This window comes from Rattus norvegicus, chromosome 16 (genome assembly GCF_021556685.1).
Source record: "Rattus norvegicus strain SHRSP/BbbUtx chromosome 16, alternate assembly SHRSP_T2T, whole genome shotgun sequence".
Taxonomy (NCBI): domain Eukaryota; kingdom Metazoa; phylum Chordata; class Mammalia; order Rodentia; family Muridae; genus Rattus; species Rattus norvegicus.
This window is the reverse complement of record NC_141549.1, coordinates 84,311,229-84,334,078: the sequence shown is the minus strand read 5'-3', so window position 1 is coordinate 84,334,078 and position 22,850 is coordinate 84,311,229. Positions and strand designations below refer to the sequence as shown.

General features: G+C 47.3%; 1 protein-coding gene across 33 annotated transcripts in view; it reads left to right on the top strand.

Moving 5' to 3' along the window:
* Slc9d1 (solute carrier family 9 member D1) overlaps positions 1–16,261 on the top strand; it is a 37,166-nt gene extending 20,905 nt beyond the window's left edge. For 11 of the 33 annotated variants that reach the window (XR_015639456.1, XR_015639455.1, XR_015639452.1 and 8 more), the window contains 6 exons: positions 4,208–4,325; positions 5,775–5,970; positions 9,204–9,354; positions 13,565–13,644; positions 14,407–14,556; positions 15,492–16,208. Coding sequence is in view for 27 of the 33 variants with exons in the window: in NM_001415083.1 (NP_001402012.1) it covers positions 4,208–4,325; positions 5,775–5,970; positions 9,204–9,354; positions 13,565–13,644; positions 14,407–14,556; positions 15,492–15,605 (809 nt within the window). In the remaining 6 variants the exon portion in view is untranslated. Of the gene's footprint in view, positions 1–4,204; positions 4,326–5,774; positions 5,971–9,203; positions 9,355–9,432; positions 9,530–13,564; positions 13,645–14,406; positions 14,557–15,491 lie in introns of all 33 variants that reach the window. The other 22 variants (XM_087588506.1, XM_087588507.1, XM_087588503.1 and 19 more) reach the window with 6 other exon arrangements.
* Positions 16,262–22,850: the final 6,589 nt, after the last annotated feature.

Genomic DNA, 22,850 nt, shown 5'->3' with positions numbered 1-22,850 from the left:
TATGGCAGTACTAGGAGCTAACACGATTGGGGAATATTCCTGTAAAACCAGAGTGCTTTAGCAATGAAGAAGCTCCCAGCTCTCTTACTCAGCTTGGTTTGTCCTGTGTGTGCGCTGTTGTTGCCCTAAGGCACTGCTTTGTGTGGTGAGGCCAGAGCAGCACAGGACAGTCATAAGTGGCTTTATCTCCCAGCCGTGTCTTTGGCCACATTATAAATTTCACACGTGTGTGTTCACCGGGCAGCGCGTTTTGCTTCTCACTTTGTGAAAGTAAAACAAAGCCCAAGATGTCACAGTGGCTTCACGCCGACTCTTGAACACATCAGGAGTGGAAGAGAAGGTGTAAAAAGAAAACCAAGATGACGTGGCTGACTCCTCTAGCGACACTAAAACTAGTGTGCCGGACACAGGAGCTGTGTGGGACAGTGTGTGGAGCTATCCTCAGGCCTCCTGAACTCTAAGCTGGGGCTGGGGCTCTTGAGTCCCACTGGGACTGTCCCAGTACATTCTTAGTATGACCTGAGAGTAAGGGGCTTCTCACTGGCAAAAGAGGCTCAGAGAACTTCCATTTCCACCAGACCTGTAGGACTCATGGGATACAGATGTGCCAGTTCCTTGAGTGGCTCACATGCTGTCACTACCTTCGTGGCCACATCTGGGGCAATCCAGCAAACAGGTCCAATATTCCTATGGATGAAACCTGGGGCACAAAATGGGGGACAGAGACTGAAAAGAGCCAGGCCAGTGGTGAAGTGCGTGGCCTGCACAGGAGAAATCTGCTTCTAGAAAAGGCAGCTGTCAGCCTTGGTTTCTTAAGTCCGTCCTTCATGGGAGTGGACACTAGACCACAATGGCATGGTCAAATTACTGAAAGCATATATGCAGGTGCCACATTTATGTAATTGGATCAGGCACAGAAAGCTTAGAGCAGACAAGAAACAGGAAAGAATTTATGCATATGCAGATGAGAAGGAAACTGGATGCCTGTGTGTGGGAGAAGCTATGGAGAATGGCTAGTGATTTTCCAGAACCGGAGAAAGACATGAAGCTAAGATTTAAAGTACATCTCTCACCCTGAATGGGAGAAATGGAAAATTTGTCCTACCTATGCTAAAACAGAGAAGTCCAAAAAGATCCCAGAGCACAACGGAAGAGACCGGTGACTCAAAGAAGTAGAGCTTACCCTCTCTGTACCATCAGGTCATCCCGAGGGTAGGGAGGCTGTGCGGTGGGAGCGAAGTCACATATACAGAAGTCCCCTCGAGGGTGGGACTGGAGGAGCGCTTTCTGACATCCTCTCATCCCTAGCTGCAGGGCAGCGGTATTCTGCTCACCAGAGCGAGGGTGGCAGGGAAGCGGTGAGGAGCATGGGTTGGCAGGCTGGACTGCTGAGGACTGCTCGCAGAGGGGGCTGGCTTGGTTTTGTTTTCAAGGTCAACCAAAACCGTAGGAAAGGACATGTGTCTATTAGTGTGTGGCAGGGAGGCTGACACTGAGGGACGTCAACAGACCAGGCGGGTCTTTGACTTACTGTGTTAAGAAGGAGGTTCACTCGCCCTGTCAGCAGACACAACTGGGGAGGGGTGGCCAATGTCTAGGAATATAGCTCAGTTGGAAGAGTGCTCACACAGCATGCCTGAGGCCTTGCTTGGGTTCAATTCCCGGTACTGCATGAACCATGGAGAGGGCATTGGACCAGTAATCCCAGCACTTGGGAGGGAGAGGCAGGGAAATCAGAGTCTGCTCAAGGTCACTTTCAGCCACATAGGCCAGCCTGGGCTAAAGAGCTTGTCCTTTTCTAAAAAGTTTTAATGTATATAAGAAATTGGGGATAAATCTCTCAAATGTGTTACTCTTGAGAGGGAAAAATCATACTAATGGAGTATTAGTGACGATTTAACCAGAGAATTTGTCTGTGTTCATGGACAAAAAGACTTTCCTAAGATGTATTTTCTCTTTGAATTTACAAGTTCACAGCTATTCTCATAAAGCTGTTTGCTAGCATTGTCACGGAGTTGGCAAGAGGTGCTTCAGAGTCACTGGAGGCCAAGAGGCCAGGAAGGGCCCTTGTGGGTCTAAGGAAGGTGAGGCTGGAGATGGCTCGGTGAGTAAGAGCATTTGTTGCTCTTGCAGAGCACTGGGGCATGGTTCTCAGGACCCAGCCGGTCTCACACCCTCTTTTACTTCAGTTCCAGGGAATCCAGTGCCCTCTTCTGGCTTCATATGGTGTATACATATACATACATACATACATACACACATACATACATACATACACATACATACACACACATATACACATACCTACATACATGGATACACACATACATACATATATATGTATATATATACACACATACATACATGCATACATACACACAAGTATACATACATAATACATGCATACACACATACATCCTGCCACAGGTACATACATACATACACATACATACATACACACACATATACACATACCTACGTACATGCATGCATACACACATACATATATACACACACACATACATACATGCATACATACACGCATACATACACACATCCTGCCACAGGCACATACATACATACATACACACACACACACAGGCAAACCACTCATACACACAAAATAAACATAAATTTAACAAAATATTGAGGACAGGACAATAACGACGCACACCTTTAGTCCCAGCAGAACTCAATCTCTGTTTGAGGCCAGCCTGGTCTACAGAGCAAGCTCCAGGACAGCCAGGGCTACACAGAGAAACCCTGTCTCTAAAAAAAGTGAGAAAGCTTTAGATAACAGGACTCTGTGTGGCTGCGACAAGGTAGCTTTGCCACACGCACTTGTGTAACTGAGCAGTGCCCTAAGCACTGCAGGTACGAGGGAGGAAATGGGGGGGGTCACTAGTAAGAACCACTGTCCCCATTCGATTGAAGGAATGAGGTCAGAGCCCTTCCCTGACCTTAGTGCATATGGATCCACAGCATCGTGAGGAGCAGGAAAGATGTGGCTTTCACCTGACAGTGGGAGCACAGGGAGGTCCTGGATGTATAGTTTGTCTCTAGTACCTTTTCTGTGGCTATGGTGACATAACCCTGACAAAAGTCACTTAAGGACGGAGGGACTTATTTTGGCTCACAGTTCTAGGGAGTCAAGAAGAAAGCTCATGGGTGGTGTTGGCTCTGCAGAGCGCGGGGTGGGGGTGGGGGGTTGTGGCAATGGCAGCCGCTTGGAAGCCAGCAGCAGATGCACATTGGGGGTGCTCTCTGCTTTTCTCCATCCTCGAGGACTCACAATTACTCTTAAGAACAAACAGAATCCGCTAAGGTGGAAATGCAATATGCAGTTCCTGTTTGCCTGCAGTGGTTTCCCTCCTGTGCCGGGGGGGGGGGGGGAAGGGGGGGCATGGGGGACTGCACCGTGGTATGCACGGTGCACACCTGCCACCCGAGAGTCTGGCTTGTTAGGGAGGTGGGGACAAAAATGAAGAGGTCGTGTTTCTGTATCTCGTGTGCCACAGCATCTTCTGACAGTGGCATCTTGCTATAATTATATCAGCAGCAAGCCACGGGAGTAAGGTATTTTGGTGCTTTTCTTTATATAAAGCTTTTCAGGCAGCGGTGTGCTCTTGTAGTGCCAGCTACCTAAGAGACGTCAGCCTAAGAGCCAGGCTGGATAACGTGACAAAACCCGCGCACCCCAATCTCAGGCAAAAGTAATTAAAGGGGTTTTTTAGTGCAAACATTGATTTTAAAGACCATATGCCCTCTAAACCGTGTTTCGAGATGGGTGTTGTTACGTTGCTTAGGATGGCTTCAAACTGTCGCCTAAAGGTTAGGGTTAGGGTTATTCCTTCTGTTTCAGCCTGAAAGTTGTGAGGGTGGAGAGGTATGTATGCCCCACCTGTGCTCCGAAGAGATCCTTAAAGATCTATGTTGAAATTACAAAGGTCATTGTGAATTATCTTGAAAATGTGTCACGCCCTATGACTTTTTTGGTTTTGGTTTTAATCTTACCACTGTGCATGTGTATATGCGTGCGCCGTGGCGTGCATGCGTGTGGAGTCAACTCCCCCTCCACCTTGTCCTGGGTCCCGGAAGTTATATTCAGGCCTATGCCGCAAACGCCTTTTCCCATCTAGCAGTTGCAGCGGCCCACATCTGGGCTTCGCCTGGGGGACCTTGTTCTGAATGGCCATCTCGCCAGCAGGTGACCTTGACTACAGCACGGTGCTGCTCGGCATGCTGGTGATGCAAGACGTGCAGCTGGGTCTGTTCATTGCCGTCATGCCGACTCTCATCCAGGCCTCAGCAAGCACCTCTTCCAGGTGAGCCCCTGGCCTGAGGCAACTCAGAGGCTTAAACGAGTCAGTAGGCATCCGTGTCGTGGATGCTCTGGAGAATGGTGATGCTTGTGTGCCTTTGCACACGCGTGTTGTGACGTGTGATGACGTGTGGAGGCTCTGGTGCATGTCACTGCCATCAGCACTGCTCTATTCTCTCATCCTTCCTTTCAATCTTCCCCAAACCCTGATCCATACGCAAAAAAAAAAAAAAAGTCAACTGGGAACAATTAACTTGCCCAAAAGCAAAAGCCTGTGGCTATGTCATGAGTTCTGCAGGCTTCCAGGACACAAGCACGCTGGAAAATACAGAGAGCCCACAGAATGAAGAGTAGCCTGTGTGCGAGAGACCGAAAGCTTGATCTGAGCACACAAGCTATAGCTTACTCACAGAAATACTGTGCTTATCTCCCGTAGACACTTGGCTCTAACTGCGATCTTAGCATACAGGATCCATAGAGCTCAAAAGCTGTCAGTTGAGACTCTGAATGTATATGCACATGCGCACCCGTGAGTGTATGTGGTGTCTGTGTCTCTGTGCACACGTGAGTATGTGTGTCTCTGTGGTATGTGGTGTGCCTACTTAAATGGTGTATTGTGTGGTGTGCGTGTCTAGTGTGGTTTGTGGTGTACGTGGATGTATAAACGTGCATATACATGTGAGTGTGTGGGTACATGTGCATGAGTGTGTATGTATGCATGTACGTGGTGTGTGGATGGTGTACATGAATGAATGTATGGTGTGTGTGTGTGCATGTATATGCAGTGTACTTGCAAAAGGGGAGGGGTGCGTGCAGAGTGAGATACTAGGTGTCCTTCCTTATCATCTGTCTTATCCCCTGAGACAGTTCCTTTCCTGTAGTCTGGAGCCTAGATGGCGTCAGTAAGCCCCAGGCGTCCTCCCACTTCTGACCACAGCACAGGGCTTAGGAGCATGCATGTGGCCACACCCAGCTCTTTTTGGTTGTCTTTTGAGACAGGGTCTTACTATGTAGCTTTGGCTAGCATGGAATTCACGCTATAGACCAGGCTAGCCTCAAACTACAGAGATCTGCCTGCCTCAGCTTCCTGAGTGCTGGAATTACCACACTGCTGTGCCTGGCCTTTTCTGTGTTTAGTGGCACTAGTTATTTGAGTTCAGGTCACCATGTTTGCGAGCAAATGCTCTCAACCACCGAGCACCTCTCCAGCCCAGTGGAAACTCTTATATGCTCGAAAACTGATTTACTTGCCCAAGAAACCCACATTTGAGTCACATGGCTTAATTTTCTAAATTAATGTAATGTATAGGTTTTCTTTTAGCATTTAAAAATAAAAAGTCATGTATGGTTTGCGCCATTTTGTAGCATGTTAAAGAAAGACGTTTGAGATTACTTATGGACTCTGCAGGAGTGCATTAGAGGTGAGATGACACTTGTCTCTTTTCTTTCCTAGTGTGGTCATGGAAGTATTGCGCATACTGTTTCTGATCGGACAAATTCTCTTTTCGCTAGCTGCTGTCTTTCTTTTGTGTCTTGTCATGAAGACATATCTCATAGGACCGTATTATCGAAAACTGCACTTGGAAAGCAAGGGGAACAAAGAAATCCTTATCCTGGGAGTGTCGGCTTTCACCTTCCTGATGCTGACGGTAACCCTCAAGTGTCTGTGCTGTTCAGAGCCCCTGTGTGCAGTCCCGGCGAAGCTAGTGATTGCTTCTCTAATTCTTCACTGAGAAGTGTTTGTTTCATTCAGTATCCTCCCATGGCCGGACCTATGTGATCACCCAAATACTTGTGAAAACATGGTTTGTGAGTGTTGCACCTTAAAAACAAACCAGTGTTCATGAGAAGGCACGTGGGCACACCACTGTCTTAAGCCTCACACAGCTTTGCATTCAAAATATCTGACCAAGTTTAGAACCACCTTTCATTCCTTTTGGTGAGGACGAGCTAGTTAAAGGCATGACCCCTTGTGCCATAAAGAAAAGGCTTTAAAACGGCCCGTGTTTGTATTTGAAAGAGAGCAAGGGGAAGATATATGAGGAGGTATGTGAGGAGGTATATGAGGAGGTATATGGAAGGTATATGAGGAGGTATGTGAGAAGGTATATGAGGAGGTATATGAGGAGGTATATGAGGAGGTATGTGAGGAGGTATATGAGGAGGTATATGAGGAGGTATATGGAAGGTATATGAGGAGGTATATGAGGAGGTATTTGAGGAGGTATATGAGGAGGTATATGGAAGGTATATGAGGAGGTATATGGAAGGTATATGAGGAGGTATATGGAAGGTATATGAGGAGGTATATGGGAGGTATATGAGGAGGTATATGGGAGGTATATGAGGAGGTATGTGAGGAGGTATATGAGGAGGTATATGAGAAGGGGGCAGGGAGGAGGAAATGATGTACTATCGTAAAGAATTAAAGAAATAACAAAACAAACCAGATTTGTGTTAGAAAGCAGGCTTCCATGAGAGCGTGGGGGAAGGCCCCGAGACACCATAAATAGTGCAGTGGCAGCAGTGGTATCACTGCACACTTGACTGTATTATTCAGCAGCTGTGCATTCACTCAGAAACTCACACACGTTCATAGTACTGTGGACTATAATAGCCAAGTCCAGTCCAGCCGTCCTCCAGGAGGAGTGGGGAGAAGCTGTGGTACACCGGGGCTGGGAAGACAGTTCAGCAAGGGAGTGGGAAGAGGGTATGGTGCACCGGGGCTAGGGTTCAGCTGTTGAGTTTGCATCCCTGGCTAAGGTGTGAGAAGTACCTGTGATCCATGAGCTAAGGTGCTGTGGGGCAGACACAGAAGCTTCCCTGAGGCTGCCTGCCGTGCAGCCTGCCTGAATAGGTAAGCTTCAACTTCAGTGACACGCCGTATGAGCAAAGATAAAATAAAAACATAAAATAGAGAGGGAGTGTGATTGTACAAGGCACCTGATGTTACCCTCTGGCCCCCACCTGTGCACATGTGTGCACATAAATGTATGCACACTAAGTAAGTAAAAATGGTGGCATACCATACCAGGCCATCCGCCCTACAGTGAGACTTTCCAGTCACACCAAGCTGAGGCGTTTCTCCAGGGAGTCATGCAGAGCATAAGAGCTGACCCTTAAAGGCTGTGTGTGCGAGAGGATCCGTTTGTGTAGTACTTACAGAGGAGCAGTCTCAGCCTGAGGAAGGAGGCGAGTGCCAAGGGCTAGGGAAGGCTGGCGGGTAGCCTCGCCCAGCCAGGGTGAGACTGCAGGACGCTCAGAATGCTGCCCTGCAGGACCTGGGTGCTCCTCTTCAAACTGTCTGTCTTGACTGCTAGGTTTCAGGGTGTGTGTTTGCTTCTCTGTTCTTTCTTTGTTGTTGGTGCTGGTTGGTTGGTTGAGTTTGGTTTTTCAAGACAGGGTTTCTCTGTGTAGTCCCGGCTGCCCTTTACCTCGCTCTGTAGACCAGGCTGGCTCCAACTCGGAGCTCTTCCTGTCTCTGTCTCCCAAGTGCTGAGATATAAGGGTGTGTACCACTGTGCCCAGCCTTAAGGTCTCAGGTATTTTACAAGTAAATTAAGAAATTATTTCTTTATGTCTAGTATTATTTTTGTAACCTTGGGGGAAGCACAAAATTTGCTTCTGCTTACAACGACTGTAACCCTTTCAAAAAATGTTAGTTAGTTAAAAATTTCCCCTGCCTTATCCATTATTCCAGAGTATTCTCTTTTCGAAAGTAATGTTCAGCGAAGCGAGTGTTTTCTTCATGGTTTGCACGCACCGCGTCCTGTGTAGATGTTGGCTGCTCTGGAGTCATGACGTTGCTCTGTGTCATCTTCTGCAAACATCATTTCTCCTCTTTCTTATTTAGATCTACAGCCCACCTGGGCTAGAGTTCAGTCTCTGTGAGAGGTGGGGGTTCATTTCTCACATGTACTTCTGAGTGCCGCATGTATAAAGGCATCTTTGCCCATTGCTTCATAGTATAACCTTGTCAGAATCCAAGTGGCTGTGCTGTGTATTTATATGTATGTGCGCTTGGATTCATTCTGGTACCTATTGTGTGAGGTATTTGTGCACATGTGTACTTTTGTAAATACAGGTGGATAATGTGTGTATATATATATATATATATATATATATATTTGGTATATATGTGTGTGTGTGCATATAGTGGGTTGGTGTGTGCATGTATGCTAATGCATACATGTGGGTTGCTCATGCATGGTAAAGTTAGGCTGCTATTTTGACTTGCTAGTGCTTTGACTCTTACTCCATGCCCGTTCTCACACTGTTTTGAAGCTAGATACCCAGGAGTATTCCGGCCGGGTCTTGATCTCTGTTTAACAGAGCGAGAGTTAAAGAACTGGTCCGTGATGACCATCCTTCTGTCTGACATGGCTCACGTGTTTGCTTCTCCTCCCCCCTGGATCTGCAGGGAGCTCTCTCTGGTTCCTTGTCAGTGTGGTTGCCTGTGGTGGTTGTCCGTCTTCTCTGTGAGGTGCGAGGTCAGTGAGAGGATAGCATCGGTGCTAGAGCACGAGTGGTTCTTCCCTGATACAGATAAAGAGAACACATTACAAATATTCAAAATAAAGACTGGAAGTTATCCTCACTTAAAACATCACAGTTGTCTATGTGAGTGACTTGGAAATATTAAATCTTCTCTCTTAAGTGTGGCTGACTCAACCAATGTTAGTCTCTGCTGTGTGCTCCTTCTGGCCCCTCCTGGGGCTCCACAGGAACCTGTGTCTCTGGGGTGGTCCTCAGGTAGTAGCTGTTCTCGCTGCCCACCCAAAGTTCTTCTGCTGGGTCGAGGGGCGTCTGTCTGTGAGCACTTGCTGACAGTAAGTGTCTGACTGGGCAGTACCAGGTATGAAGCTGACTCCCTCCTCCTCAGGTCACGGAGCTGCTGGACGTCTCAATGGAGCTTGGCTGCTTCCTGGCTGGAGCGTTGGTCTCTTCCCAAGGTCACATAGTCACTGAGGAGATCATGGGTTACATCGAGCCTATCCGTGACTTCCTGGCCATCATCTTCTTCGCATCCATAGGTACTGCCCACCGTGCCGGGGTCTCTCAATGAGCATGTGAGATCTGTCTGTTATGTCTGTGTAAATATGCTTTCCTAGAGTCTGAAGCAAAGACTTATTCTAAAAGAGGGAAAATGGGAAGAGAGAAAAAGGACAAGAGTGATGCAGTTGCTTGTCAGCTTTCTTCAGTGCGGAGGTGAGAATGTACGTGGCCATTTAAAGTGACCTTCAGGGCCCCGAGCTTCATTGGCAGATGCCAGTGCTGGGGTTCCTGAGGATGCTGCGTCACTGAGGAAGGGAGCCGGTTATAATCCTGGATACCAGGGCAGCAGACAGGAGAGGAAGCCCTAAAGCACCCTGGCATCCCCCTCTCTATTGTTGGGCGCTCCTGTGCCTTGCTGCAGTGGGCGGATCGAGGGCAGTCCCTGGGAGGTGTGGAAACTGAAGGCCAGTCCTTAAGATTTACACAGAAATACAAAGGGTTCTGCATAGCTCTGTCCGTCTTGAAGGAGGGGTACACACTGGGGAGCCCCAGCAGCCCCAAAGACTGAAGTGAGACTATTTTACCAGTTGCCTTAGTGTTCTAGGTAGATTTGGGGCACAAGACATCAGCCAAGTGCATGATGACCCACATAGAATATGGCCCACATCTTACCTCTCTTCTGCACTCCGGCTTTACCCTGTGGTACCCACTGAGCATGCGGACAGCTTGCTAGTCCCAACTCCCTGGCCTTTTGTTCCCACGTGATGGTCCATCCCTATTCATCTGACCCATTTCCACATCCCCCAGATCACCTGGCGAGCATGCTCGCCCTCCGTATCTTGTCATCCGGGTCACTGAGTATCCATATGTGTGTTTGTTTGAGATGGGCTCTCTTTGTATAGCCCCAGCTGTCCTGGAGCTCAGTATGAAGACCAGACTGGCCTCAAACTCACAGAGACCCTGCCTGCCCCTGCCTCTGCCTCTGCCTCCCGAGTGCTAGGAGTCAAGGTGTATACTACCTTGACTGAGCAACTGTCTGAATTTTGGAGTGGCTTTTGCAGTTTGTTTTTTTATGGTTTGCTTTGTTTTTCATTATGTGCATGTGTCTGTGTGGGTTCTGCACACAGTGCAGATGCTCTTGAGACAGAGATGTCCTGGAACTGGAGTTGGCCATAAGCCACCCAGTGTAGGTGCTGGTGACCAAACCCAGGTCCTCTGCAAGAGCAGTGCATGCTCTTAATTGCTGACCCATCTCTCCTGCCCCAGAACAGGCTGTAAGCCCAGAGCTCTGCCAGTGTGTTAGTTGAGCAGAAACACCTGCTTCACGATCCTCGAGTCAGGTTAACAAGTCCACGAGTGTTTGCTTCGGTTCTTATGCTCAGTTCACTCACAGAATCCAAGTTTATTTCCGAAGGAGCTCCCATGCAGCCGCCATTCCACCCCTGGTCACTGGGTCTTTCTGTTCAGGGCTCTGGCCATATAAATGGCGTCCACTCCATCAGACAGCACTCCAGCCGTGAGGTAAGTGAGGCAGACACCTGGTGTAGGAACGTTAGCAAGTCCAAGGACAGCTGCTAGACAGACACAGTAGCCATCCCAGGACGTTAACCAGCAAGTGCATGTCTGCAAAGAGATCACACTTGCAGGGCACGAGGGACAAGGAGCAGTTTGTGATCAATGGAGACAGAGGAGAGGCTCGCGGTGTTGAGGGAAGACACTGAGGCCGATGGGGAGGGTCAGAGCTGTTGTTGAGGCCGGAGGTTTTGTGACTCAGATTATGTGGGCAGTGAGTATGGTGTAGATGTAGCACCGGATTTTGTGGCCAGCGACAAGGGTTGGTCCACGTGTCCCAACCTAGTCGGTTACCTGCTTTATAAATGAAGTTTTTACTAGGACACAGCCACACTCACCCTTTTCTGTTATAGGAATGGCTACTTTGATGCTGATATTAGCTTGGGATGTTATAAGGCACCAGCCAGGTCCCTCAAACAATAGATATTTCTCTCACGCAGTTTCTATAATTAAAACAATGTTCTTGGCTCCCTCTTACTCGACACAGTCCTGTCAGCTGGGGCTCACCCTGTATTACCACACCTTGGTCACCTGCAGACTCCAGATGGCCCCCTCTCAAGAAAGTTTCAGCCTGAAACTGAAAGTTTATAGGGCATAGACAAGACCGTAGCAAGGTACAGTGACAGAGCTGGATCAAGGCCCTGTGGTGTTGCCCATGTGTCTAGAGAGGAGGAGCTGTGACCGGCACTTCTACCATCCCCATTTGGTCTATGAGCGATGCAACCGCGTGGTCTGGGGTTCCACCCTCCTGGGAAAGGAGGGTTCTGACAGATTAGGACAACTCTGTGGGGTGGGGCCTGGCAACTATCTTTATACAACTATGGGATCGGCCTTGGGAGCATCTTACAGACCTCACATCTGTGGCCTGGGCATCGGTATAAAGACCATAAGGCAGACCGTATTCACTCGGCGTATTTTATCAGCCTGCCTCTCAAACCCATACTTACAGACGAGGAAGCAAGTACACTGAGACCAGGTGACTGCCGGGCCAGCGTCAGAGCCCGTAGAGTTACCTCACACTGTCTGGGCACGCGAAGCCTGCCCACGAGCGGAAACGACAGCAGCCATACAACTGGCAGCTTGCTCACCCTCTTGTCACCGATGCCTATGGCTAAGTTGTTGATATGCATGTTTTCCTTAGTGGGATCTGTTTCTCAGATGTCCCTTCACGCTCATCTGGGTGAGAAAAAGTCTGTCCACAGAGCAGAAGGGCTCTGGGTCAGGGACTGGACGGAGTTCTCAGCCATAGCGCAGGTGCCGGCACTCCCTCTGTGGATGGGCTAACAGATGGCATCATCCCGGGAGAGCCATCATGCCTAGGGTGGAAGCACAGGATCTCCCAGGAAAGCCTGGGCATGGGAGAGTCAAGAGCAATGTCCAGCACATGGTGTTCCATGGGAGAGATACGAGTCAATGGGTGGTCACCCGCAGCTCAGCTGGACCTCCTGTCTTTTGGGAAAAACAGATCTTCCTGAATGGCTTGCAGGCAGGAATCTAGGAAGACAGATTAGGTGCCCAAAACCTAGGTTGTACCTGTCCCCTTCTGGGCTCAACCTGGGGAATCCCCACAAGCCGTGGTTGTTGTTGGACGGCATGAACATCACTGTACCACATACTGCTCCTGAACTTAGTCATGCCTGTGTGGATGGGCTAGGACACCAAAAACATCTAAACTACAACCTCACCAAGAACGTCTGCATGGGCCGGTGGTACAGGTTTCGAGTGTCCAGGGCTGTGCAGCCTATAGGACTTGTAGCCAACTGGCAAATGAGGCTCCAGAGGTTTGTCATGGTCTTAGGGGATGTGAGGGACATTCAGGAATGTGGTAAGAAAGGGGTGGGGTTCACTGAAGTCTGAGGCAGCTGTCTGATCTCTTATCTCTAGCACAAGCTCTGAGGACCAGTCCCCGAGAGGGAAGCTATGCCACATGGAGCCAAGAGTAGAGGAGAGAGCTCAAAGGGGCCAGACATACAGCTAGAGAGGCTGGAGGGCCAGGTGGACACACAGCAGAGTCTAAAGCACTTTGGGGAGGCATCTCCATGTCTCAGGAAAGAAGAAACCGTCTAGGAGAGAAAGGGAGAAGCCTTACATTTGTGACTAGGAGTAAAGCTGAGCCATGGTCTGCAAGAGCTGAGGAAATCGAGTGGTTGACTCGTGGCAGAACCCCTGATTGGGGAAGGCAACCCCCAGGCTCCAGTATTTTCTTGAGAAGAGGACAAAGCTCTGAGTGGCAGAGATGCTCCCACCTGCAGCCCATTCCTCTCTGCAGGAGCAGGGGACAGTGAGAAGCACCTAAAGCAAGGTGCACCCCACTGTTTCTTCTGTGTGTGAGCCAAGCGAGAGATGACAAAGACTGTAGATGTGGACACACAGGCTGAGTGTCCTGATCCAAGGTCTACAAGGAGTGCTGGATCCTACGCTTCTTGGAGACTCTGCTGCATTCTCTGCAGATGTGGCCTGATGGAGGAGGGCTGGCGTGGCCTGATGGAGGAGGGCTGGTGTGGCCTGATGGAGGAGGGCTGGTGTCTCCCTCTTTCCCTGGAAGCACTCAGAAGGGCTTGGGTTTTAGTTTAATCCTCTACAAGAATGGGTTTGATTAGAATGAAAGAGCTGTAGATTTACAGCTGAGAACTACCTGTACCCTGTCCTGAGGTGTCCTGTCTCTGTCTCCCACAGGGCTTCATGTGTTCCCCACCTTTGTGATCTACGAGCTGACCGTGCTGGTATTCCTCACCCTGTCCGTGGTCATCATGAAGGTAGGAGACTTTCCCCTAGAGCTCGCAGCTGAAATCTCACACGTATTACACAGGAGAACACTTCCCATCAGTCCTCACTTCCAGCCAGCAGCTGCATAGCCCCAATGACACTTGTGTCTCCAAGTGCCGCTGTGTGGAGACACCGCTGATCCATACCCTGACAGACCCAAGGTCTGGGCCAGTGGTTAGGCTGTTAGGGTGATGCGTTGTTTGGGAACTGAGGTGTTGGTAGGGGACCATCATTCTGGACCTGCAGGCTTGTTTAAGGAGCAGCGCAAGCCTCCTTCCCGATGGTGGTGTATGTCAGCACACAAGAAATCCAGTGGACATTTGCAAACGTCCATCCTCATGGCCACACATTACTGTGTTACCAGTGCCTGGGTCACAGTTTAGTACCACATGGTGAGTCGCCAGTGCTGAGCTGCCTGCCCGGCCCTGGCTGCTCACTGGAGAGCACCCCGTGTACACTGAGCGCTTAAGATTTAATGCTGTCCATTCAACTTGCTGGGGGAAGTCTTATTTTCCGTCAGTGAATCCAAGCCTTTTATGTTGCCTTCTTGTTCCAGATGAATTTAATAGTTTATCTGTTTATCTTGCGCCTTCTCGGTGGGTATCTGATGTACCACTGTGTGCACCTTCCCACTCGGCTTGTGACTAGAAGCTGTGGTAGCCATTGGTGTTTTCTATCTCGGGTTTCATATCATGAGAGCGATTTTGTCCGGCCTCTGGCCCTGAAGAGTGATGGATAAACTATTTTTACAGTTTGTGTTGGCAGTGCTGGTCTTGTCTCTCATCCTGCCAAGGAGCAGCCAGTACATCAAGTGGATTGTGTCTGCTGGACTGGCACAAGTCAGCGAGTTCTCCTTTGTCCTGGGGAGCCGAGCACGGAGAGCAGGCATCATCTCAAGAGAGGTGAGAGTCTATAATCCGACCGAAGCGAGAGCCCTGTGAGGCACGGAGTGCTTCAGTGCAAGCATTTCTGACAGAGAGTGAATACCCACGCCCACCCCCAATGGCCTCCACTCCTGACTTGGGAGTTCAGGTGCACCAGGCAGCAGGGGCAGCAGCATGTGCCCAGTGAGCACTAAGCTGGTCTGGAAAGAAGTCAGTGGGAGTCATGGAAGCTGGGCCTGGCTGCTTCCTTCGCATATAAAATGTTGAATTCCTTAGTCGGAGGTAACTACTTAATCCTGCTGTCATCTCTTATATTCGATCTTAGTCCGAAGGCCAAGAAGCCATATCGTTCTCTTTACAGTAATTGTAATTAACAGGCTGATATGTGCTGTGACGGGCTGTTATCTAGACCCTACAATAGAGGCTCCCACGGACACTCAGAGGCCTGTGGAGCATCTGCAGTTCCAAGGCTGTCTCTTTGTGCATGGGGGTGAGGAAGCAGCAGTGTCAGGGACACAGTAGGAGCGTGGTGGAGGTTTTCTAGTGAATGAATGAGGCATTACTGAACCGGATGCAGAGCTGAATCATAGGGAAAGAATGGGTCCAGTCTGAGTCCCTGTGACTGACGTGTGGGGCCCTGTAGGGTTCACCTTCAGGCCAGCAATGAAACCAGGCTGCTACCCTGGAACTTACCAGAACTTACCACAGCTTTATATCAGAAGTCGAATCCCAGTTCTTCCCACAGTAAATGTCCCCTGCGTGAGGCGGTATTCCACTCTCTTTAAAGATAGATACGCTTCTGGTTGACAGTGTACCTCCCAACACTCAGTGGGACCACACTCTCAACATGTGCTCCTCTGAAAATGCGGGTCTTCCCGATGTTCAGTGGGACGTGTAGGCTGCACACGTTACCTCCCGGAGCTCTAGTGACTGTGCCCGTTTGCCTGTCGCAGGTGTACCTCCTCATCCTGAGTGTGACCACACTTAGCCTCTTACTTGCCCCAGTGCTGTGGAAAGCAGCCATTACCAAGTGTGTGCCGAGACCAGAGAGACGCTCAAGCCTCTGACAGCACCCGACGACGGCCGACTGTGGGCGGGGAACCTTCTCCGGGTTGTAGTCCTGAGATGGCCTGCCGCTTCATCTCTCCGCTGGCGTCCCACGGGAGACAGAGCAACACTCATAAAGGGGCAGTGTCCTCACGCCTGCTTGCATTTTCAAAGACTTTCCTGTCATGTTTAAGAATTTTCCAAAGTAATTTATTTGCAGTTAATTGATTATGTACAGAGTTTAACACTGCATTTTACAATCACCGGAACTGTTTGCCTGGATGTGCCTTTTTTAATAAGGATTAACTTCCACTTGTTAATTTATCAGCTCATGATTTCTTGGTAAAGAAGAAAACTTAGAAAGCCGTTTTATTTATTGTACAATTACAATCTGCTGGTCAAATATTTGTCATTGAACATAATAGCAATATGAGATTTTAGTTTTATTTTTGAGCTTGGAAACTTACTTTTGATCTTTAAAACCTCAATGTCTCCTTGCCTCTTGTAACTATTTTAAATAAAACATTTTCATGTTGATTTTTTATTAGTTTTACTTTTAAGATTATTGATTTTGAATCACAAGAATATGCATTCTGCAATAAAGACCATTTATGTTCAGGGTATAATTATTTGAAACTTCCTGGAATCTCATTTTTTAAAAAAAAAAGATTTATTTATTTTTATGTGGTTCTTTGCCTGCATGTATGTATGTGTGGGGTACCAGACCCCCTGGAGTTATAGTTATCAACTGTCATGTGGGTGCTGGGGACTGAACCTAGGTGCTCTGAAAGAACAGCCTGTCTCCTAACCCACGCCAGCTCGCCAGCCTCTGAGTTTTGTGTTGAACTAATTGCACAAAGTCTAGCCAATGTTTTTTTTTAATTTTAGATTTACTTACGTGTATGAGTATTTGCTGTATGTATGTATGTATGTATGTATGTATGTATGATGTATGTATGATGTATGTGTGTATGATGTATTGTGTGTTTATGTATGATGTATGTATGTGTGTATGATTTATGTATGTGTATATGTATGTATGTGTGTATGATGTATGTATGTGATGTATGTATGTATGATGTATGATGGATATATGTGTGTATATGTATGTATGATGTATGTGTGTATGTGTGTATGTATGTATGTATGTATATATGTATGGCATCTCCTGTGTTCCTGGTGTCTGAGGAAGTGGTAAGAAGGGGGTTGGATGCCTTGGAACTAGAGTTACGTGTGATTGTGAGGCTCTGTGTGAGTGCTGGGAACCAAACCCTGTTCCTCTCCAGAGCAGCGAGTACCCTAATTGCTGAGCTGTCCTCCCTCCAGCCCCAGCCAATGTTTTTAAAAGGATCACTCATATGTCATCATACAGTTCTTAAAATCCGGATGGATGCATTTAAGGATGTCAAGGTTCTGGCTTGGAATCTAGCTGGTACATTTTATGATCAGGTACCCTAGAAATGAAGACTGGACCCTTACCAGGGCTTCCCTGAGGGGCGTGGGCAGTGTCTTGGGGCGCTGTAGCTGGAGGGAACTGGAATTTACTTAGTTTTGGGTACTGAGAAGCACAAGGTCAAAGGGAAGGCTCTGTGCTCCCACCTTTGGGATAGTGCCCTGGGACTGCACGCTGCTAGGGGATTTCAAGTAGTAAGGAGTAGCAGACAGCCTACTCCCAGAGCTTGTTTATAATTAATGCGATTAACCCACCCATGTGGCGGGTTCTCCCTGATCGAAACATTCCTGAGCCTACCCTCCTGACACTGTTGTGTTGGATATTAAGCGTGTAGCACCTGAACTCTGGGTCTAGAAACATTCATACGTAGTAAGTGTTTTATTTCTCAGTTGCATACATTTTCTATTTTTGTTGACAGTTACAGTTACATGTATATACTGTGTATAACATCGCTGTTACTTTAAACAAGAATTTCTCTGTAAATACCGGTTCTCAGAAAAGGACAAATTGTCTGTTATACTCTGAGGTAGAGGGACAGAGTATAGGGTGTGATTATTCATTATGTGTCCATACGTGGATTACAGTCGTGTAAATTAAGCCACTGAAGTCAGTTGAAATAGACTGTGATGTTGCTCTCCTAAGTGGTTTCCGATGACTGATTCCATCGCCCTTCCCTCGTGCTTGGGATACCCAAAAGAGCAAGATGTCCTGGCACTGCTGCTGGCTACAATGTTTTTGTGACAACTGAAGGGGGCAAATTGCTTGGAGAGACTGACTGTGAAGGGAGAGTGACAGTGATCCTGGAAAGAGAACTCAAGGGTGTCAGCTTCACTGCCTTCCAAGAGCTTGCCCATCAGCTACAGGGTACCGATGCCTCAGAGCACAATGTGTGCATGGAGTTTTTGCTGAGGTAAAATGCAGTTGCAGGAGTGGAGGGAGATGCATCCAAGATGCTGTTTCCCAGAAAATGAGGTGGCAGGAAGACTGGGAAGGATATCTGGTTTTTCTGACTTTCACCAGCCCACATCAGCTGTGTACTGGTCACAGCAGGGATGAACAGGTTCAGAGTCAGGGACCTCTTCCTGTCATGCACTTCGGCAGGTCTGGAGTAGCTGAGGGGATAGAATTGACACACAGGCTAACTAACGTTTTCTTGAAGTTGGTTCTAGAAAAGCCAAGGCTCTTGGAGTACCTGGAGACCCCATTAAGAAGATGAAGAGGGGGCTGGAGAGATGGCTCAGTGGTTAAGAGCACTGACTGCTCTTCCAGAGGTCCTGAGTTCAATTCCCAGCAACCACATGGTGGCTCACAACCATCTGTAATGGGATCCGATGCCCTCTTCTGGTGTGTCTGAAGACAACTGCAGTGTACTCATACACATTAAGTAAAATAAAATATTTTTTAAAAAAAGAAGATGAAGAGGAAGAGAGATGTGTTCAAGGCCTGGGTGGAGTAGAGATGACTTCAGAATGGGATGTAGGGAAGGAAGATGGCTAGAGTTACATTCCTATCATGTCCTTGGGGCCTGATGATGACAACACCCCTCACAAAGGACCTCATGTTTTTTGCAGGGGAAGGGAGGATAGATGGAGCTGCAACTAACACCTCTAGGTAGAGAGGAGACAGTGCCCAGATCAGGAGGATCCTGGCCTGGAGGGAAAGATGCTGAAATAAAACACAAGACAGGGATGTCTCCTACCTAGCTGGACTGGGCCAGTCCCTGTTGTAGTGCGGTCGTAAGGATACTGCTTTACACAGGAAGAAGTCAAGGAGTCTTAGACTGTTCATTGGAGGGGATTTACTGTGTGATGATGTCACAGAGAAGCAGGCCAGTAGGTACAGATTATGCCAGCTGAACATAGACAGCGTCTGATATTAAACTTTCCTATTCTTATGGTGTTGAACTTCTATTGGGAATTCTTTTTCCCAAAAAGTTTATTCTTGAAAGGTAGATTATAGGCGCTTTACAGAGGTATTTTTATTTTATTTTATTGATTGCTGAGGCAGTGCTTCTCTATGTTACAGCCCCAGCTGTCCTGGATCTCACTTTGTAGACCAGACTGGTGAGATGGCTCAGTGGTTAAGAGCACTGGCTGCTCTTCCGGAGGTTCTGAGTTCAATTCCCAGCAACCACATGGTGGCTCACAACCATCTGTAATGGAATTTGGTGTCCTCTCTGGTGTGTCTGAAGACAGTGACAGTGTACTCATATATAAATATGTCTTTTAAAATGTAGATAATAGGCATTTACCGAGGTATTTGATTGATTGATTGATTGATTTTGAGACAGAGCTTCTCTATGTAACAGCCCTGGCTGTCCTGGATCTCACTTTGTAGACCAGACTGGTTTCAGAGATCCTCCTGCCTTTGCCTGTATTTTTTTGTTTGTTTGTTTGTTTTTGTTTTTCCCGGAGCTGAGGACCGAACCCAGGGCCTTGTGCTTGCTAGGCAAGCGCTCTACCACTGAGCTAAATCCCCAACCCCTCTGTCTTTGCCTTTTAAGCATTAGAATTAAAGGCATGCATTACCCTGCCCAGCTAATATTTTGTAATTTGCTTTGCTTTTTTTTTTTATTAATGTGCATTGGTGATTTGCCTCCATGTATTTCTCTGTGAGGGTGCCAGGTTCCCTGGAACTTGACTTACAAACAGTTGTTAGCCACCATGTTAGTACTGGAAATTGAGCCCAGGTCCTCTGGAAAAGTAGCCAGGGTACATTGCAGACTTAAGAGGTCAAAGACCTAGAAGGAAACTTGCCCAGACCGTGGTGAACTGACTGAAAGTGGAGGCTGCCTGGAAGGGGTGGGGCTTCTAGACTGGCAGGTGATGGAGCCTGCTCTGGCCTTGCAGCTCTGCTCTTCCTCAGCAGGTGCTCGCCAGCATCATGAAGAAGCAGCCTTGCTACTGTCCTGTCAGACTGCCAGTTCTCACCTTTCTTGTTTCCAAAAAGTGCACAGGTCAGCCCTGTGGAAGCTGGGCTGGATGTCAAAGATTTCCAGATACTTCTGGATAGCTACCCCCGCCCCCACCCCATCATACAGAGGAACAAGTTGATCTGGGAATTCACCTAAGACTAGTTCCCTGTTCTTTCTACCCTTCACACCACTCATGATACCAAGACGAGTGCCAAGTTAGTGCATAACGCTTTCTTAATGTTTTTGTATGCAATTTTCCTGCAGTGGTTTGCATCTGTGAGAACATACACAAGTGACCTTGACTTTGCTGCCCTCTGTAGGTGCCAAGCCAAACAGAGATTTCTATTTTCAACTTTTCAGCTATGCGCTTGACCCAATTATCAGGTCTGAAATACCTTCATGTTACCTAATTAGGATACAATGTAACTTTGATGTACCATCCTGCGGTTACTTCTCCTTAGTATCTGGGTTCTTGTCATCTCTGTTTTTGGACCCAGCCATCATTTAGACTGAGTACACATAAACAATGTAACTCCCTTTCAAAGAAGGTTTGGAGTTTCTGATTAAACCAGACAGAGTTTTACCATCAGATCCAGCAAGCACCCACTCTAGCATTTGTCTACAGGACTGAGGGCTAATTTGTGTCCATATAACAAAATGTGTATCGGGGCTGGGGATTTAGCTCAGTGGTAGAGCGCTTACCTAGGAAGCGCAAGGCCCTGGGTTCGGTCCCCAGCTCCGAAAAAAAAAGAAAAAAGAAAAAAAAAAAAAGAAACAAAACAAAATGTGTATCAACTCAACCCAGAATCCTTCAGAGAATCTGGGGGCGCATCCAGAGCAGTAAACAAAGAGTGATTGGGTTGGGAAAATTTAAGGGAACTTTAAATGATGCTGAGTGAAGAAGTCAGTCCAAACATGTCTCATTTGGCCTGTAACATTCCAAGAAGGACAACACCATTGAGACAAAAAAAAGGCAGTGGTTGCAGAGGCCTGAGGGTGGTGTGTGACAGTGGGTGGGCAGGGGGCTGACAGAATGCAGGGACTTTGAGGACAGTAAATAGTTTTAAATGAAACTCTTCAGTAGGAGGTAGAAGTAGTCCCACACTAGTGTGTTTTTCCCAACTCAAAGGGTGTATAATAAGATTAGAACCTGCCAGGCTTGTGGGGGCGTACCTTAAATCCCAGCACTGGGAAAGCAGAGGAGGGAGATCTCTGCAGCGCCTGAGGCCAGCCTGTCCTATTTCACCAGTGCGAGGGCAGCATACTGTCTCAGAAAAGCAAAACAAAAGCCCAAACCAAGAATAGAACCTGTTATAAACTATGAATTCCTGTGATTACCATAAATCTGAGCCCTGGGTAGGATGGGTGGTCATGGGACTATAATTTAGCAGTGTGCTTAGCATGTTCAGGGTACCAGATCCGATCTCCAGGGCTGCCGTTGAGAAAGCAAACAAGCAGGGAATGTTCTTGAGACAGAGGTCCCACCATGTTGCTAAAGCTAGGTTGAACTCACAATCCTCCCACCTCGGGAAGTACCATGGATCAAAGATGTCTAGGGCCACACCTAGCTAAAAACAAACAAACAAACAAAAAACCAGATTGCCAAGTTTTAGCAAAAAAAAAAAAAAAATCCAGGGACCTTTTATTGAGATATCCTTGAACCTACAGGATAGTTTGAGGATGATGGCCATCTTCCAAACCCACCAGTGTGGTTTGTATTCTTAATTTTATTTAGATTCTCTTAAAGCAATATTTTATATTTTTTTTATCTATGGAGGCTTTGAAAATCTCAATTAATTTCAATTAGGTTTCTTTTGTGCTATTATAAACTGTATCTACATCTCCAGTAGACTGTTGTTATAGGAACTGTAAGTTATTTTATTTGCAACATTGCATTAGGAACCCAGAGGCTCGTGTCTATTCCCCCACTGTCTTACACTCTGGCCCCCTGAACTGACCTTGTATCACAGAAACTGCTACGTTTACTGATTAACTGCAGTGCCTTCCTGATTTTCCCCTTGTGCAGTCTCCTCCTAAGGATCAATATGTCTTCCTGTTCAATATTTATGCCTTTCAATTTCATTTTCTTATCTTTAAGACTTTTATGGTAGTCTCACCCCTGCCCTGCTTGAGTGGGTGTATGCCGGATACGAGCATAGCCGTGTGGCGTGGAGTCATGTGGAGCTCGGAGGACAACTTTCAGGAAACCGTTCCCTCCCTCCACCTTTGAGACAGGCCCTTGTTTCTGTTGCTCTCACTCCTGTGCCCGAGGCTAGCTTGCCTGTGAGCATCTGGGTCATTTTCCTGTTTCACTACTTTCCTGCTGGGCTAGGACTCCAGATAACGGCTGCTGCATCTGGCTTTTGGGTTTCTGGGGATCGAACCTCTGAACTCATTGAGGTAGCTTTGTGCAGGTAACATTTTTTAAAAAACACTAAACCGTGTTGCAAACCCCCACTTTCGTGTCTTATTGCACTGTTTGGAATTCCTGATTCATGCGGTATAGAATTGAAATGTTATCCCAGTTATTTTGAAAAATTCAAGGTATTTAGAGTATATAAAGTCCCCACATTCTAAGCAATATTATGTTCTACCTGAAGCACGTGAAAATAAATTTCCAGTATTAAGACCCTGGACTACACTCACTGCCACACTCTTGCAAGTACGAGAATGATATTACTCTATGAAAATCCCACTGCTATACCTATTTGTCCTTGATAGCTCTGAAAACATTGTATATTAATTAGATAATTGATATAATTAAATTCACTCATTTAATGTGTGAATTAGGTTTTGTTATCTTTTTAATTTTTGAAAACTCAGATACATACACAAACACACATATATATGTGTATGTATCTGTATGTATATATATATGTATATATGTATGTATATTAT